General features: G+C 39.4%; 1 protein-coding gene across 1 annotated transcript; it reads left to right on the top strand.

Annotated features, from left to right (window-relative positions):
* The first annotated feature begins 6,924 nt into the window (after nucleotides 1-6,924).
* On the top strand, nucleotides 6,925-9,096 carry lratd1 (LRAT domain containing 1). Its single transcript, XM_032586042.1, is given in 3 exon segments — nucleotides 6,925-7,006; nucleotides 7,009-7,138; nucleotides 7,472-9,096. Coding segments are annotated over 3 exon segments (1,023 nt in total). The 5' UTR covers nucleotides 6,925-6,939; the 3' UTR covers nucleotides 8,298-9,096.
* The last annotated feature ends 9,078 nt before the right edge of the window (nucleotides 9,097-18,174 follow it).

Raw genomic sequence — 18,174 nt, 5'->3', positions numbered from 1 at the left:
AGGCATGTGAAACAGCTGAGAGTTACCAGCAGGCAGCTTTTATATGTTAAAAATATTTAACATATTAAATGTTTGCTGATTAGCATCAAAAAAGTGATAAGTGCAGTTTGATATCCTGCATCTGTTGGAAGATATTACTTTGTCAGTGTTCTATAAATAATTATAAAAATAATATAACAAAATTCAGATGTAAATTTTCCTTTTCTACTTTTTATATGTTTTGCCCTATATGTTTTTGTTTATCTCATTAAGGAGAGCCTGTAGAGAGTCAATAGTCATTTTGTGATCCATCGTTCCCTTCTGTCAACAATCACATAAAGTAGTCCAGAGGCTTTTCTGAAGCTAGTCTTAAAAAGCAGACATACAAAGGAATAATGTCGTAACGCAGGTTGTTGAGCCACAATCTTCTGTTAACTCACTCGATTTTTGCAGAGATGTTTATGATTGCAGTAAATTTAATGATAGTTTTACTGGCTTTATTACAAAAAGACATAATGCAGCATTTCTACCTTTATGCATAGAGAGTTTCTCAAAAGGGACAACTTTTTTTAGAAAAGAACTGCCTTAAAGGTGGAGCAGAGTTGAATCAGTGAAGCTTAGCATTCAGGGCCACGTCGATGGGCTTCACATGTGTCAAATGACGGCTTTCTGAATGAGTCACAACCCACAGTCTGAGGAGGGCTGATAAGACCTGATTGAAGACACTGCCTTTCAGTGGGACACAAAGCTGGAACAAAACACGGGACTCAGACATAGACGAACTTCAATAGACATCCAACTCAAGAGGTATCAGAAAAATCAAGACAAGTCGTGTAAAAATAACACCGTTGTAAAATAGGGGAAAATTTCAAATTCTGGAATGAGCACAAGATTCATGATGAAAAACACAGGAACCCCAGACATATTTAATGCGGTAATCATTGTACACAAGCAGCCAGGGTAAAACAAAGGAAGCAATAAATCGTGGCAGGAGTATTGGTTTTGTTTGGAGAAACATGGAGGAAGATTTCTGGAATCAATCTTACCCAAAACACTTTTTTGCCAATTCAATCCTTCAGACTGGCTACAGAATTGTTTCACAACCAAACTATTCCAAATGTCTTTCCCTGCAGACTCACGAGGGACAGATTGATGCCATATGTGGCAGGTTGGATGTAAACCAGGCCAGTAAAAAGACTTGAATGGAAACGTGTTACTGCAAGTGTCTGCTAAAGCTGTTATGATCCAAAACATCAAATTTATGGTGACAAGTTTTTACCATCTCCAAACCCAGGACCAACCCCCTTTGGCAATTTTAACTCGCAGTGAGACAAAGCATTTCTAAATGTCCCTCATTCTCAGGCTTGGAAAAACAGATGCTTGGACATGATGCGTAGCATTTTCTGTTTATAGCACAATTCATATGCTGGGGAGGCTCGAGTGATTTCCATCAGGAATTGTATTGATCTGGTTGTTTATGCTGTAATTTGGGCCAGTGTTCAACGTTTTATGAAACTCAAAATGAAAGGAGCTGATACAAAGAATAACCAAAACAAAAAGGAAATCCTATGGCATATTGTTAGGAAATTAAGATGGCTATTAAAAAAAAAAGAACACCGTAAGACTAACAAACAGATGATGTGCTCTGTTAAAAGATGCAAGCCTGTGTGTAAAATGGGTAAGCAGACTGAATTTCCCCAAATTCATGTGAATGAATCTAGCTATGTTTATGCAATGGTAAAATACATTAGAAATAAATGATCACTTCTGCTTGGCACTATTTAACAGCTTTGTTTTCACTGTTTATGTTGTTAAACACATAATGGTGTCTGCACATTAGCTGCTGGTTCCCCTCTGTGTTTGTTTCTGTTCTCACATGATTATCGAGGTTGGGGTTTAACCTCAATACCATAACAGGGTTTATACAAGAATCCCAGAGTTGAATTTACTATTTTTTACTACCGTTTTTTACTACCTCTACAATGTTTTTACTACCAACACAAAATCGAGCCAATTTCAAGCCGATTTCCTCAATTTTGAGAGATCGGTGATCGGTCGATATTTGCGTGAAGTCAGTCTCATCCTCTGACCTTTTCTACTTCAGCAAAGGTTTAAAAATCAGCCACTTTCCTCTTCTGCTCTGCAGAGAGAGGTTTGACTGATAGACCGGCCTACCAGGTCATGTCTGCAAGCTTGTAGTTATCAATAGTGACACCACTGTTCCCAACTCAGAGACTTTCTTCCTATATTGAGCGACATTTCAATCAAAAAAAATGGCACTGGCTAAAATTGAAATCAAAAAATGATAATCTACGATCTGTGAGAAAGCTGCAATTGGTGCACTGACCCATGTAAAATGACGGCTCATGTAAGATAAAACTTTATCCCACTTACTTGAAGATCTAACTGTGATTTTATCTTGACCAAAACCTCACATGTTAAAAACAGAACGCACTCTTTTTAGTGCTTATCCTAAATCCATAAGACTTAGGATATTTGTTGTTTTTTTAAAGAATATCAGTGAAATGCAATGATATTCCAATTTCACAAACCGATGTTTTATTCTCATTAGCTAATTAGTTTGCTACTAATTGTCAACACTAGGACAACTAGATAACAAGGTTCAAGGGTATTATATTTTACAGGTCATTGAAAAGTTTAAATAAACAAATGTCCATGTGCAGCGAAATTCAGTGTTTCGGTGACCAACACACCAACTCTGTCAGATCATCTTTACAACTTAAGCAGCTGTTTAAATTTTGTTTAAGTTTTGTCTTACATGAGACGTCATCTTACATGGGTCAGTGCACCGATTGCAGCATTCATGGTGTTGAATCCTCACACAGAGGCATCAAAATTCAAATAAGTAAATATTTGCAAATTTAAAAAAAAAATGCATACAGTTTAACAAAAACTATCTTGGCTTTGTAGTGAATTTGACTGACTATAGATTGGAAAGAATTAGCAAATTATTGTATGCTGTTTATGTTTTTCACAATTTTCCAACTTTACTGGAATTGGGGTTGTAATCTCTTGCAGGAGGATGGAAGCTGATTGATTCAAAACAGAGTCAGACTTACTTGAAGTCTCTTGCTAGTAATTTATTAATCCCCCATCTATATGGCTTTTACATCTACAAAGCCCTCACTCACACACTCGTGGTCATAAATTATATGGTGGGATTCTGACATTGCATCCTGACATCTAATGTTTATCTAAGAGCATAAATTCCCTAAGGTTTCAGTTCAAATTTTGTTTTTAATCAGTGTAAAAACTAATCAGTTCATTATAATTCCAATTCACGTTTCAACAAGTAGAACTCTGTTTCCTGAATTATTACATGCAGATCCACAGGGCAAAACATAACTTACAGCAACCTTCATCCAAAATGTTACACTGGTCCTTTAGCATTTACATAATAGTCCATGTCACAGAGGAAAAACGCAGAGCAATATTTGATGCTGCTGTATTGTTTTGCTGGCACATAGCCAGGCTGTTCTGCTGACTGTTATGTTTGGATCCTCACCAAATAGATCACAGAGCCACTCCATACACCGAGCAATCGGCTCCAACAGCTTTGAAATCACTGTGGCCAAGTGCAGTAATATTTCTGTCTGACACTGCTCGGCGGCTGACCCTGCTCTTTGACCTCCAAGCAAAAGATACAAGCAGGAGGATTATTTTTCCCGCAGGGATCAATAGAGTATCACACAAAAGAGCTTACAGTGGAATTTTGTGTTACCTATGGGGTTTCTATAGAGGAAACCCAGAGGAAACTGGCTCTTTTTCTTATGATAATAACCTAAAATTTCCACTTGCATAAAACATTTTTACAACAATGAGATTATGCAGCTCTCAGAGATTTGCATTCCATGTGTTCTTCAGTGCAGGGAGCTCAAACACAAAACAGGTACACACAAAGAGCAGAAAATCTGTCTTCAGTGCTCTATTTTACACCAAAGCAAAGAAAATACATGTGCTTGTGCCCCAAGGGTTTATAACTATGCACTGTGCAATATTCTCTCAAAGTACACACCGATACTGTGCCTATTCACTGTTCTTTTCATGAACTTTTTACATTCTGCCTTGTTAAAGCCACAAACCAACTTTTCATTGAGATTAATGTGACACAACAATGCAATCTGAAGTGGTAGGAAAATGAATAATGTTTAACGGTTATCACAAAATTTTATACAACTTGAGACTGAAGTTGTTGCACATCCTTCTTTAAAGATGTACTCAAACTCGGTTAGAATGGATAAAAATTTCAATTTGAACTCATGCAACATATTCAGGTTTTTACTATGATTAGGCCATTCTAACACATGGATATTCTCAAGAAAAATTACTCCACCGTAGCTCTGACTGACTCATTTTATGGCCTCTAACAGCATTTATGTGCCATCATCTCTGATCACCCTCAGAAAAAAGTATCCCCACAGCATAATGCTGTCACCACCATGTTTCAAGATAGTATGCTGAGGGCGACCAAACAAAACATTTACTATGAAGACCAAGTACCACAATTTTGATCAGACTGGGAAACATTCTTAAAATGTTAAAGATAGATAGACAGACAGACCGAGGGAGGGAGAGAGGGATGGATGGATGGATGGATGGATGGATTCTGCAGTATGAGAGGTTGCTCTTTAGCTGCAAGAACAAAAGAAAAGACAGACATGCATTTTTAGATGTTTATTGGTGAATTTATTGGTCGCATGTGAGACAGACAGAGATGTTAATCTGTTAGGATATAAATCTGTAAATAACTGACGGGGTGTATGCGTGTGTGTGTCAGACAGTTTTATTTGCATTGCACAGTAGAGTAGATGATTTAGTTAGTAATTAGGGAATAGAGACGTATCCAATTATTGGTGTTGTGAAATATCACTCTGTCTCAGTAGTTATTCCACCAGTGTCTGCAACCTGCCTTATTACACCCAATATGATTAGCTAAGTGTGTGAGGAAACACTGAAAAGTAACTGCAGTAGAAATAAAAGGGAATAAGTTGAGTAGAAAGTGTGTATATTTGTGTGTGTCCAGGGAAGTTAGTATCCTCAAAGGTAACTAATTTCTGTTCATTGTAGATTACAGGTGGCAGGAGCACAGAGGAAGAGCTGTAGCCCAAGCCATTACTGGTGGTCCTGTGACACAATGCGTGTGGGGCTGCCATGAAAAATCTTATTTACAACCCAGTCTGTTTCTCTCACTCTCAGTTGGAGTTAAAGTGCACTGATACACACAAAGGGCATCATACATCATAAATGAATCACACAGCCCTGCTTTTATGGTTGTAAAAAGGCAATCGGTCACATACATGCACTCCTGCTCTCAGGTTTGCAGCTGTAAACAAAAAGGAGGACATGCAAACGGCCATATGGAAATCTGACTTTGTCCTTTTTGGTCTGCGTGGGCACCCCTGCAAGCACAATCATATCTCACTTAGTGGAAAAAGCTTCCTGCTTGCTCTGCTTGTCACTGATGGAAACAAAGTCCAGGGGCAGCTGAAAGCTGCTATCTCCAACCATCTGGGAGAGGAAGAAAAAAAAAAGACAGCAGCAACTCCTCACAGCTCTCCAGATGCTGCCAGAAGAAGAAGAAAAAAAAAGATTAACAGATTTTGAAGACTGGGGTGTGAAGAGGAAATATTATCTTCATGGAGAGGGGTCTAATATAAATGCTAAGATGGCTATCTGCTGTGGGCAGTAGTGATGAAAAGAAAGACATCACTTCAGAGAAGATGGCATAAGTGTACTCACATTTATCTTGCAAAAAAACCAAAACAATAAATACTCAATATATTATGCATGCAAAAGTGAGTCACACGCTGCAATGTGATGCACACTTCATTTCATCTTTATTTTGGTTCTCAGGCACAACATCAGTGGAGAGTAATATCACAGATTTTTGAACAAAGCATCCTGCGGAGTCCTTTGTTTTATTTCTTTCTTGCTGTCAGAAACACACCTGCAGGGCCCCTCCCTACACCAGCGACACAACCCTCATATGGTGACAGATGTCAGTGAGTCTGCTGCCTGGTGAAAAAAATATTTACAGGCCACTCATGGGAAGTAGAGGGTGGAAGCTCCTCTTGTGTCACAAAAGGTGCTGGCATGGTACAGGGCAGCTTGCTATCCAATTATTCGGTTTAACATTTCAAATTTCATCATGCTACAAACACAAACTCACACGTATTTTGTTGGGATTTTATTTGATACACCAACACAAAGTTGTGCGTAAGCGTAAAAAGAGGAATTTTTGTATTTGTATACATTTTGTATTTCTTTCCAAAGACACCCTTACTGCAACTGCAGCTCCAAACCTCTTTTAGGGTATATCTCTGTTGCCATTTTCTTCTTTGTTAATTTAATTCCTTGTCTATTCTCCAGGATATCTATTTATTTTGCTCACTCCATCTTCTCATCAGCTCTTATGTCTCCGTGCAGACATATAAAAAGTCTTAAACCATGTATGTTTTTTTTTTATTTTACAATCAAACTCTACTTTGCGTTTATCGATCCCCCCCCCCCCCCCCCCCAAAAAAAAAACTCAAAATAAAATTTTGGAAGTTTCTTGCTGTAACTTGTAAAAAATATCTATAAAAAAAAGTTTAGCAGGTAAATGTTTTGCAGCACACTGTATTTACCAAGTGCTGTCTTATCTGCTTGTTGTGAGATTATGTTGCATCTTATCTCGTCTGAACGGGAGTCCTCACTGAAGTTGCGCGGGGACTCTGCTGATCATGAAGAATAGCACAGCTCACTGAAAACAAAAACGCCACACCACAGTAACAGCCGTCTGTCGCCGCCAGCCGCCTCTGAGCCCACCTGATTGGGTCTGATGGCTGACTGGCAGACTCTCGGAGGGTTTTTATTGGTCCGGAGGTAACAGGACACCGTGAAAGAGGTCCACTGAGGGCGGAGCGCGTCGGAGGAGGCGGAGCTCTCCGTGGTACTTAAATGGAGTTGGTGCCAGAAAGATGTGAAGTACGAGCTTCGCACTGCAGCCGGAGCGCCCGGTGCGTGCTGCAAACACTGAAGGAGAAGCGAGAGAAGAAAGAGGGGAAAGAAAGAGACAGAAGGAGAGCAGAGGACTGAGCAGCCCTCTGTACTCATGGATCATAAGGATATCTAATCATTCGCCCTCGGGAGCGCACAGGTATCCTGTTTTATCCTGCTTTCTACGTTTATTGCTGTGCGTAAAGATTGGCCTTTATATAAAGTGGATCATAGTTTTTATGCTGCAGCTGCCTGTTTGTTTGGCTTTCTCACATTCCATCGGATGTAGTGATTTACGACTGAGTGTGAGGGAGCAAGGGGCAGTGGATCATTGATTGACTCAGTAATATGACACCTTTTTCCCCCGTGCGCACTGATCCTTGCTGGTTTTGGGTGTTTTCTTAGAATAGCTACAATCGATTTTGTGCGTAAAGCCATTGTTTTGTGAAAGGCGGTGTTTTCATGCTTTCCATGTTGTCAATTTCACTCCCAGACACCGCAGTCCATGCCTCTGCCTTGCCGGGTCATTGATGGGAAACCAACTGGATCGGATCACCCACCTCAACTACAGCGAGCTGCCCACGGGGGATCCGTCCGGGCTGGAGAAGGACGAGCTTCGGGTCGGCGTCGCCTACTTCTTCTCTGACGAAGAGGAGGAGGTGGACGACCGCACTCCGTCCGACTGCGGCTTCACCAAGGACCACAGCCCGGCCGAGGAGGGACCCTTCTCGGTCAGTGAGGTGGAGTACTCGGCGTTCTGCTCCCAGGAATGCATCTTCTCCAAGCTGCGGGAAAACGAGGACCTGAACGTGTACTCGGCCAAAACTTTGCTGACTATGTGCAAGCCGGGGGATCTGCTGGAGCTGGTGGCCACCGCGCAAGCCCCCCACTGGGTCATTTACCAGCGTGACGACCAAGTTATTCACCTGCACAAGGGCGAAATCCGCAGGGACAGTCTGCTGGAGATCAGCAACGGTCGGCACGGAAGAATAGTCAACAATCGGTACCGATTCCGACCGCTTCCTCCGGACCTGGTGATGCAGAACGCTTCGGGACACCTAGGGCTGAGGAGTGAGGAGATTTGTTGGACCAACTCTGAAAGTTTCGCTGCCTGGTGCCGCTTCGGGAAACGGGAATTCAAAGGAGGCGGGGAGGCGCACTCTGCGGAGCAGCAGTATTTCCTCAAAGTGCACCTGTCCGGCAGCGGGGTGCACACTCTGGTCTTTCGGAGTCTGGAAGACATGATCCGCGAGCGGCGGAGAGTGGACGCCAGTGGAATTCTTAAAGAGCTCTCTTTGGTGACCGGAGACAAGGACTGATCAGGAATTCCGTTTGATATTCTCCACCTCCAGTCACCGAGGCGCATGGACGCACGTTTTAGTGGCGCACACTAACAAGACCCTCACACTTACGCATACAATTAAGTCCCGCCAGAAGCGCACATATGAATAAGGACTTGTTGTTTTGGGACCGTCGTTTAGTACGGGCCCCGATGCACTGTGGATTTCCCAATAAAATGGAGAGTACTGAGAAACGAGGGAGCGCGGCCATATAAACAGACAACGCCCCGCATGGTTAGGACGCGTGCTGAGTGGCGCACACGATTTCTAATCAACCCCATTAACACAGAACAAGCAAAATCACCTTTACACGGCGCACACGACTCGGTTTGATTTCTTTGATTTCCGGGGAAAAAAAGTGGATTCGGCTCCTTTCTTCTCTGCAGCAGCAGAGCAGACCGGCAGAGGGAGGGGATGGGTGTAGATGGGATCTGGGGATGTCTCTCGGAGGTCTCCCTTCTATTTTTTTACTGCTAGCTTTACGACGAGGACAGACCCAATGACACGGACTCCAGCCACTTAATGATTCATAGACCTCTGAAAGCCTGAGCTGGTTGCAACAGTTGCCTAAACAAAGCGTCTTGGCTTGACCAAGCTCCTCTTTTTGCCATATTGTTCTCTCCACAATGCTGTCATCTCGCTCACAGCACTGGATGTATGTGTAAATTGTATTCATACATTGGTTTTAAAATTTGAGTCCCTTATTTTTGTATTTAAGTTTAGTGGATTTATCTCTTTTTTGGTTCAAATAAATGAAGGTTGAAATATGAAAAGAAAATTGACCTGGTCTATTAGGTCTTGTTTGGCTGCACACTCACTCTCACACATCAACAGTGTTACTCTCCTCATTTGTGCTCACACAAAGCTATGAAATATTCATGCTCGGATACCTCCTGACCTCTCTCAAACCAAACACACTTCACACATCTTTGTAGTAATCTGCATTAAGCAGAAAACATAAATCAGTGACGGTGCAGGTAATGCTGACTGCTTACAATCAATTCTTTAAAGACATTTCATAACTCATGCTCTGATCTGTCTTAATTAGGATTTTTGCAGCCTCTCATGCATCCCTGTGCACATATTTGACATCACCAGAGTGCACAAAATGTCACAGTCTTTATCTTTAAGCAACACAGCTGCTTATTTATATCGATCAGCTTCTGTGACGGTAGGAAAATGGCTTTGTTTTCCTGTCTTTTATTTAGGGTTGGATCAATCACCTCATCAGACACTCATATTTGTTCTTGTGATGCTTAAGTTTTTCTTTAATGTGAATTGAAAGGGCAAGGAAGCACATATTTGAAGGTGCCTTGCAATGATGTGTGCATTTGTTGAGGATGTTGCAGACATTAGAACGTCTGTAAAAGATTGTATGGAACAGCAGAGCTGGTTTAATTGAATCCTCACGTTCAAATATTTTGGGTTGTTGATGAGAGAGCTGCAGACGGTTTGTTTGAAGTCTGCAAAGGTAAGGCAGCTTGTGTGCAGTAACAGCAAAACTGAATTAATGAATATATATGTAAAGCATTGATATCCTGAATCTTGAATCTGATTTGTGTGTTAAGGTTTGCAAATTGAATGGGGTAGTTTGTATTAGCAAAATACAAAGTACTAAAGCTATGAGTCAGTGCACATACTTTAAGAAGATGTGTTCAATAATTATTAACTCTTCAACTGTATTCAGTAGCAGTTCTTCATAATGTGACTCGGGTGCAGCTGTGTCAGGGGGAGAAATAAACAAAACAACAGCGACAAAAAAAAATGTAGCTGCCAATTACAAACCAAAATATTTTCCAATGCTTCTCGTCATGAAAAGCAAGTAAATGTGGAGGTACGGAGATTCTGTACCTCGAAGCAACCTGCCTTTGAAAAACCCCCACCTACATACCCATTTAATTTTGCCCCAAATTATTGCAACTGTGAATCAATATCAACTTCAGTGTCAGGACATAGCAAATGATTTATATGCCATTCCTATTGACTTGATTTCCCAATAAGCACAAGAAAACCCCTTCAGGGTTGAGTCCAGTTTATTTAGCACATTCCAGCAACAAGGTAGTTCAAAGTGCTTTACATAACGTAACACCCAGTTATGAAATTACCAATAAACATTATATAATGTCACCAATCCTTAGAGCAGAAGGAGCATATCACCTAGGCTGGCATTCAGGCATGAACTGCCACTGTTTTCACTGACCTCCCACTAAGCACATGGACACATAATTCTCATTTATTATCTTTCTTCTTATAATCATCCTTTACTTCTATCCTTTACTTATGTAGCTGTTTTTTAAGCCAACACCGACAAAAATACATCCACATATTTAAAAAATATAATTTACATGTGAACTATAATAATGGTTTGCCAGCATTCAAGCTTGAAAAGAAGAGATTTTAATTTAGTTTTTCTTTACAAACGTGATTTGTTGTTGTCAAACATGAAATCCACCCTTCAGCTGCTGCTTTAGTCCTTTGCTCTTGCCATATTCCCTAGTGATGACTGTTCTGCCTGTTCAGTACATGTTGAACAGGCTGAGGTTGCCTCAGGTGAGTGATTTTATTTTATTTTTTTTCCCTTAGCATTCGTGTTTATGTGTTTGAGAGAAAGTGAAAAAAGGAGAGTATGTCAGACTTCCCTTGTGAGTTTGATAAATCAGGGTACTGGGGCAGCCAATGTTACTTTGCTGTTTGTGGTGTGTGACTAATAGGACTCAGAGAAAGATGAACATGTGTATTTGTGTGCTCACCACAAAGTCAGCTTGAGGAGACACGGTTTGTATGTGGATGCAATGGATTCAGTTCCATATATACGTACATGCACTGGTGAATTATAGTGAAAAAGCTGCCTAGTAAAGCTCTGACTGTGAGGTTGTTTTAACAAGCACTGGCGACTTGCTGTTTGTGTACATTTACGAGCCATATGCTATGTAACCGCAACGACATTCGTCTTTGTTTCTATCAGCAACAGTGTGGAAGTAGCCGCTGTTACTAGGGAAACTCCAGACACTGGCGTACAGTACATCCACCAACCTCTCTGCATGCTTCTGAGTGTCACTGCGCAAATGCTTCACAGCCAAAAGCTACTGTAGCTGTCAGCTTTAACAACCATTCATGTAAGACATATGACATTCAAATCTGTCTCACACACACACACACCCACACATGACAGTGTTTCCTTTGGGGACCAGCTATTGTTCCTTTGGCACTGTGGTATTTAATTTACCCAGAGAATTGTTTTCTGTGTGTATCTGGACAAAGAGGATCTAGCCTTCTGCCAGCTAAATCAGTGGTCTCAGAGGAGATGTTGTGGGGAGGAGGGAACATGAGAGGATAGTGTGCCTGCATGATACCTTTAAGGGGATCTCCCTCTAATCTAGATACAGGGCCCTCCCAGTGGAGTACTTTTTTCAGTCTTTATTCTCAACGATGGGTATTACTCCACAACAGCACAGCTGGTGGTAAAAATGAGGCAGTTGCAAATGGGTTGCATGCTGCTACAATGTTGGTGACAGCAGTTTATACCTCTAAACATCTGTTGTGAAATGCTTCATCCATCGCCTGGAGTATATCTGCATTTGAACCCACACCTACACGTTGGCATTTAAATCTGATCGCACACTGCACCACATTTGTAAATTGAATGACATCCCCATTAAGGCCTGTTATCTGTGCTCTCAAAGCATCATTGCTGCCAAAGAGAGAGAGTAAACTTATAAAAGGTCTGTGTATTCTGCATTGTAGGTGTTTTTACAGCAATGATTCCCAAAGTGAGAGATGGGATGCTAAGGTAAGGCGAGTTTATTTTAGCTGCACTCATAAAAAGTTAGTTCAAAGTGGCATAAAGGAAAAGAAACAAGAGGAGGAAAGAAAATACCTTAAAGACACAAAACATTAAAATAATGATAATATAAAAAGAATAACATTAAAATCAAGTAATAAAATCATCTTCGACGCTTTTTGCAGCAATCAAGCCTCTTACAAAGGAGACAACAGTCTCAGGTTTTCCGGGAGTTGGTTTCACAGCTAAGGCAAGGCAAGGCAATTTTATTTGTATAACACATTTTCAGCAACCCGGCAATTCAAAGTGCTTTACATGATTAGAAGAAAAAAAAAAACAAGTTATGGTGCTAAAGCACTCCATAATTTATAAACTAATAGAAGCAATTTAAAGTTTGTCCTCTAAGTTACAGGGAGCCAGTGTAAGGACTTTCAAATTGGGGTGATGTGCTCTATCTTCCTGGTTTTAGTGAGAAAGCAAGCAGCAGCGTTCTGAATCAGCTGCAGCTGTCTGATTGAATCTTTTTTTAGGCAGACCTGTGAAGACACCATTGCTGTAATCCATGCAACTAAAGATAGGCGCATAGATGAGTTTCTCTAGATCTTGCTGCTGCATTAGTCCTTCATGTGATAGAAGGCCGACTTTGTAATTGCATTTGTGTGTCTCTGACAAGTCAGGTCTGGGTCCATCACTACCACTAAGTAGTGATGGACCCATTGTTTAGCTCAGATTCTGGCACACTCACTAAATGTAACTCTGACTGTGAGGGGCAGGGCTGGCCCAAGGTTGAGGGGCCTTAAGCAGAACTGGATTTGAGGTTAAGAACTTCACCACCACTTTTTAATTTTACGCTAAATTAGACAATGAACTGACTAAATCTGTTCCCCAATCCCACAGTTCTCAACTTCAGCTGCAATATTTAGATGGTAGGGTCTGAATTTGCTGTTAAAAGTATTAAAACATGGATCCATCCTGTCTTTTTTTCAAAGCTTCAGACTGTTAGTGGTTGTGCTATGATGCAGTTGATATTTCTTTTGTAAACACCAAAGCCATTCTGAGTATTATTGCTGACTCTCTTCATCCCTTTATGACCACTATCTCCTAATTGCTATTTTCATACAGTATATTTTAATACAGATTTGGTGAAATCTGGGAGATGGGAGTACGTTTAATAAGCTGAGCTTCAAAACAATAACAGAAAGTAATGTTTGCTGAGATGTATTTGTGAACAGACCAAGCTCAAACACAAAGACGAGATTAAACTTGTAAGAGTCAGATTGAGACATCATGAAATACTGATTATTCTTTGCACTTTTACAAAGTAAACTTGATCATTTCTGTAAATCTTAAGTATAAATTTGAAACAATTTGAAATCTTTGAATCTATCTGTGTTGAAACCATCAAATCAAACTTAGTAGTATTCTTATAACCAATCTAAAAGTTTAGCTCTATAATCTTAAACTTGAAGGCCCTTGATGGTTTGAGGTCCCGAAATGATTAGCTTCGCCTTGGGCTGGGTCTGGATAATTCATCTGATCAGCAGCACTAAACTATATTAATATCCTGGATTCAGAACTTATGAGATTATTAACAAGATGTTAAAATCTAACCTTTTGCAATCAGGGTGTTGCAGCGCAGATTTAAATGATGGTGTAATGAGATCAATTTCCTGGTGTTTGTCGGGAATTAACCAGCTGCATTTTTAATGAACTTGAGCTGCCTGATAGAGGTTTTCTGCAAAGACAAGTATTTTTAGCTAACCCACTGCAATTTAAAGCAAGAAAAAGTTCTCTGTTGTATTTCACCAGAAAACCCTTAATTCTGGCAACATTTGAAAGTAGTAGTCTAATATATTAATTGAAAGACTAATAAATGTAAATGTTACATTACCTAGATTTCTTGCCTCATTACATTTATTTGAAATCAATTTATTGCAGTAAATTTACGTAGAGGCAGTTATCAACATGGCATGTGTGCTGAACTCTAGTTGTCAATTTCTGGATACAAAAAGACCATTAAATTAAAAGAAAGCTGGGGCAGATACTGATTATGAGGGCATATTGTCATGTAGAGAAACTTTGACTCCTGTGTCATTTATATCGTATGATATCTTACAACACGCCACAATCTGAGCCAGGAGAAGCATGTAGAAATTAAAGAAACCTGAGAATTGACCCCTAAAGAACTTTGCATCTAACTTTTTATTGCTCTAATGTTTAATTACCAAATTACTAAAGTAATTTTAGCAAATAAGTTCTGAATCAGTTTAGTGCAGCACCAGTTAGACTCGCTTTCCAATATTTTTACCTGTATTTTCTGGTCAACTGTTGAAAAGGCAAAACTGTGAAACAGTAAAACCAGTTTCAGAAGCATTTCTGGTATGACTTTTATTAAATACTTCCGGTGTAATCTCAATGTTTAGGTGTGGTTGGAAACAGAAATGTGAATTTCACTGCCTCTCAACTTCAAAGGTCTGCACTTTTAAACCTGCAAATAGTAAAAAACATGGTTTCTTCATTTTACCAAATGAATGAATTAACCATTGTTGTTACTCTAAATACTGCTTGTTCACTACATATTTTCATGGCTGTCTCCTTTCTTATACAAATCTATTAGTTTAACAAGCATTGACTATAACTGTAGTTAAACTGCTCTACTGCCAGTGTAATAACAGATTCATTTATTCTTCATGTCAAAGGTCTTACCTTTACACTTATAATTAATGGTATGTTTATTTTCTTAATAGCAGACATCCACTGAGAATGAAAACACATCTGAGTAATGAAATACCAATTTTTGCTCAGGATTTAAAAAAATACAAGTTTTCAAAATTGGAAACTGAAAAAGAAAAATTTGATTGATTTTGGGTTGATAGCAAGAATAGCTCAAGATCAAAACTCCTTTCTGACTCCAGGCTTCTGGAGGATTAGTAAGACTCAGCAGTGGTGGAGTTCTTAATAATGAGCACCACCATCTGCACAAACAGCATGAGTCATCAGAATCAAGTATTTCTTTGGCTTTGCTAGTCTTATCATGTGCTGTAATAAGTTACTAGCACAAATAACATGTAGGCGTGGAACACAGCCTTTATGGCACAGGTGTCAAACTCCAGTCCTCAAGGGCCACTGTCTTACAGTTTTTAGATGTGCCACAGGTACAAAACACTGGAATGAAATGGCTTAATTACCTCCTCCTTGTGTAGATCAGTTCTCCAGAGCCTTGCTAATGACCTAATTACTCTATTCAGGTGTGGTGCAGCAGAGGCACATCTAAAAGTTGCAGGACACCGGCCCCTGAGGACTGGAGTTTGACACCTCTGCTTTATGGCATTTTAATTTTTTTTATTATCAAAACCTATGATTAGATTGGAAACAATTACGTCAACACAAGCAAGAAAAGGTTAATTTACAGAAAAACATTTACAAAGAAATGCTTATTGAGTAACCACACACGAGTAAAGTGTGTGGTTTATAAAATCTTATTTTTTTGTTATTTTCACCCTGGCATAACTCCAGCTAAAACAACAAACCTCTGCTGTTTCTAACCGACATTCAGTTAGCTTGAAACTGAGAGATTAAAACATGCCTCCAGCTCTTGACAAAAACAGGTTGTTCCACTGAAAAAGACCAGTATTCAAACGGCGCCTCGCCCATCTTTCACTAGCAGGTGGGTCAACTGTATGCAAATAAACACTGTGCTGCGTTAACGCTGCTTTGCTCCAGTCAGGTTGAAAGGTCACATCAACGTTGAAACAAGGACAACATTTTGGGCCAACAGAGAACATTTATTTGCTTGTACAATTTTTAGAAAGGATATATAACTTAATATTTTTAAAAAATATATATTATTTTATTGCATTTTTGAAGATTTTTAATCTTTTATAAAATACAACCTAAAAGTACATTACCTCCATATTTGTCCAAAAGAAGTTGTAAAAAAGTCATTTGTTGTTAATCTAAAACTGTTCAGTATAGGAAATAATTTTTTGAAGTCATATTAAATTTTTTTATTATATGTGATGCATACATTATGTTGTAATGAGTTTAACATTTGAAAACACGTCAAAATAGATAAGATTTAGTGAATTTCAAAAGTTTTCATAACTGTGGAACATTTTTTAAAGCTTTAATGAAAGCAAGAAAACTAGGTTATTAAAAGACAAATACTTTCAATACTTTTAAATTTCAGGAAGATTTTTAATCTATCATCATTTATACCTGCAGCATAAAATAAAACCTAAAAATATATTTTTTTTCTTATTATCCACTGATTGTTTTTCACCTATTTTTTTCTGCAAATTAGCTGTTGTTTAAAGTGGTAAGATCCTTTGCAAGGCAATGTGTTTTCATAAATTTCAAAACACGAGTGGAGAAAACACATTCGGGTGATAAAACACTTCCCACAGCCAATAAATGTTCTATTCTAAGGGCAGGTGTTCCAATCTTTGGCTGCTTCAGAGAGTTAAGGGACTGAACAGCCTCAGGATATTTTCTCTGCCGCAGCTGCATCACTCTGTCCTTACCCTTCACCCCCATCTCTGTGAAAAGGCACCGACTGCTAAATGTCAACCGAACACAGTCAATAACAGTTTACCATTTACTCATTCTGACTACTGCTTTTACAGACGTTCAGTCACATTTACTTCTTAAGCTACAAAATGTGAATTTAGGATTGCATTTAGATAGTCACGTCAGATTTAGATATTCGATTGCATTTAAGGTGCTATCAAGAGTGAGAATATTTTACGCTAGCTAGCATTTCCCCTTCTTTAGAAAGCAAAAGCTTTTCATGCATTCACAAAATGGAAATTTCTTACAAAGCGGTTTGCAACATATTCAAAATTATTGCAATACTAATTCATTTTTCTGTAATTACAAAGCCACGGCTGTTCAAAGCATATCTGTGCATAATAATGAGCTGTTTGTTGCTGATTAAAAATTCATGAAAAACAATTTTTTTGCTAAATGATTTGTTTTAGGAAACTGTGTCAGAGATTTGCTGTTTTATCTGGCTTAAATCTTTCGCAACTATGCCGAAGCACTTGACCCTGATGTGAGTGGTGAAAGGACAAATATTACGGTCTGCAATACATCGCACAAACCTTACAGCTTCATTTGTGTGGTTTTCACCCTCCTGCTAACTTCTTAACACATGAGAAGAGAAATTGCCCTGAGGCTTTGGCCCAGTGCAATCACAGTTTGATTAATGAAAGGCCTAACATAGCCCCATCTTTCCGTCTCTGTGGTTTAATCCCTCTTTAAAAAGGCACAGCAAAAGGTTACTGTAAATGTCATTATGGGCAGTTTCACAACCTTTTCACTGCCAAATGTCACCCTTTCACCATTTTAGAATCCTCTGTTTCCTTCCTAAAGTAGTCACGTTTGCACCGTTTCATAAAGTTCCTCTTTTAAACCTAAACGTTGGCGTGTGCACGCCTTCTGAAGCAGCACGCTGTTGAATTATGCACAAAAAGAGAGCACAGTTTGAAAACAAGCATGGAGTCGTTTCACACACAATGTGACGTCTGATCAGGCTACTGACGAGGTAAGAAACTGCTGGGTAATCATAAAGTTCATGCAGATCCACAGCATGCTTCCATGTTTACAACCACAGCTCATTCAAATGTATCAGGGTGATTAATACAAATGAATCCCATTAGTCTCGACTCTTTACCTTTAAAAGCATCAAGAACCTCTAGTTTTTGATGCTTTTAGTTTGTAAATTGTGCTTAAATTGAACTACAAAACAAGCAAAAGCAAGCTGGAACATGCAACACTGACAAAATGTAACTTCACCCCACATTCCTTATTTTCACTTTTTTGTTTTTATTCCTGATCTTATTGTCAGCCTAATATAACCTCCTGTATTACTGAAAAAGATACTGAAATCCACTTCACTCTATGTAAGAAAGTACTTGCCACCCAAAATGAATAACTCTTTGTGCCGCCCTTGGCGACTTCAACTCCTTCCAGCATTGGCAATAACTGGAAATGAGTCTTTCCAGTTATTGCCACCCTTCTTTACAGAATTATTATTATTCAGCTGTGGTTAAGTTAAAGGTTAAGTGGCCCCAG

Source organism: Xiphophorus hellerii, chromosome 15 (assembly GCF_003331165.1).
Source record: "Xiphophorus hellerii strain 12219 chromosome 15, Xiphophorus_hellerii-4.1, whole genome shotgun sequence".
In the NCBI taxonomy this organism is placed as follows: Eukaryota; Metazoa; Chordata; class Actinopteri; order Cyprinodontiformes; family Poeciliidae; genus Xiphophorus; species Xiphophorus hellerii.
This window is presented reverse-complemented; position numbering and strand designations above follow the sequence as displayed.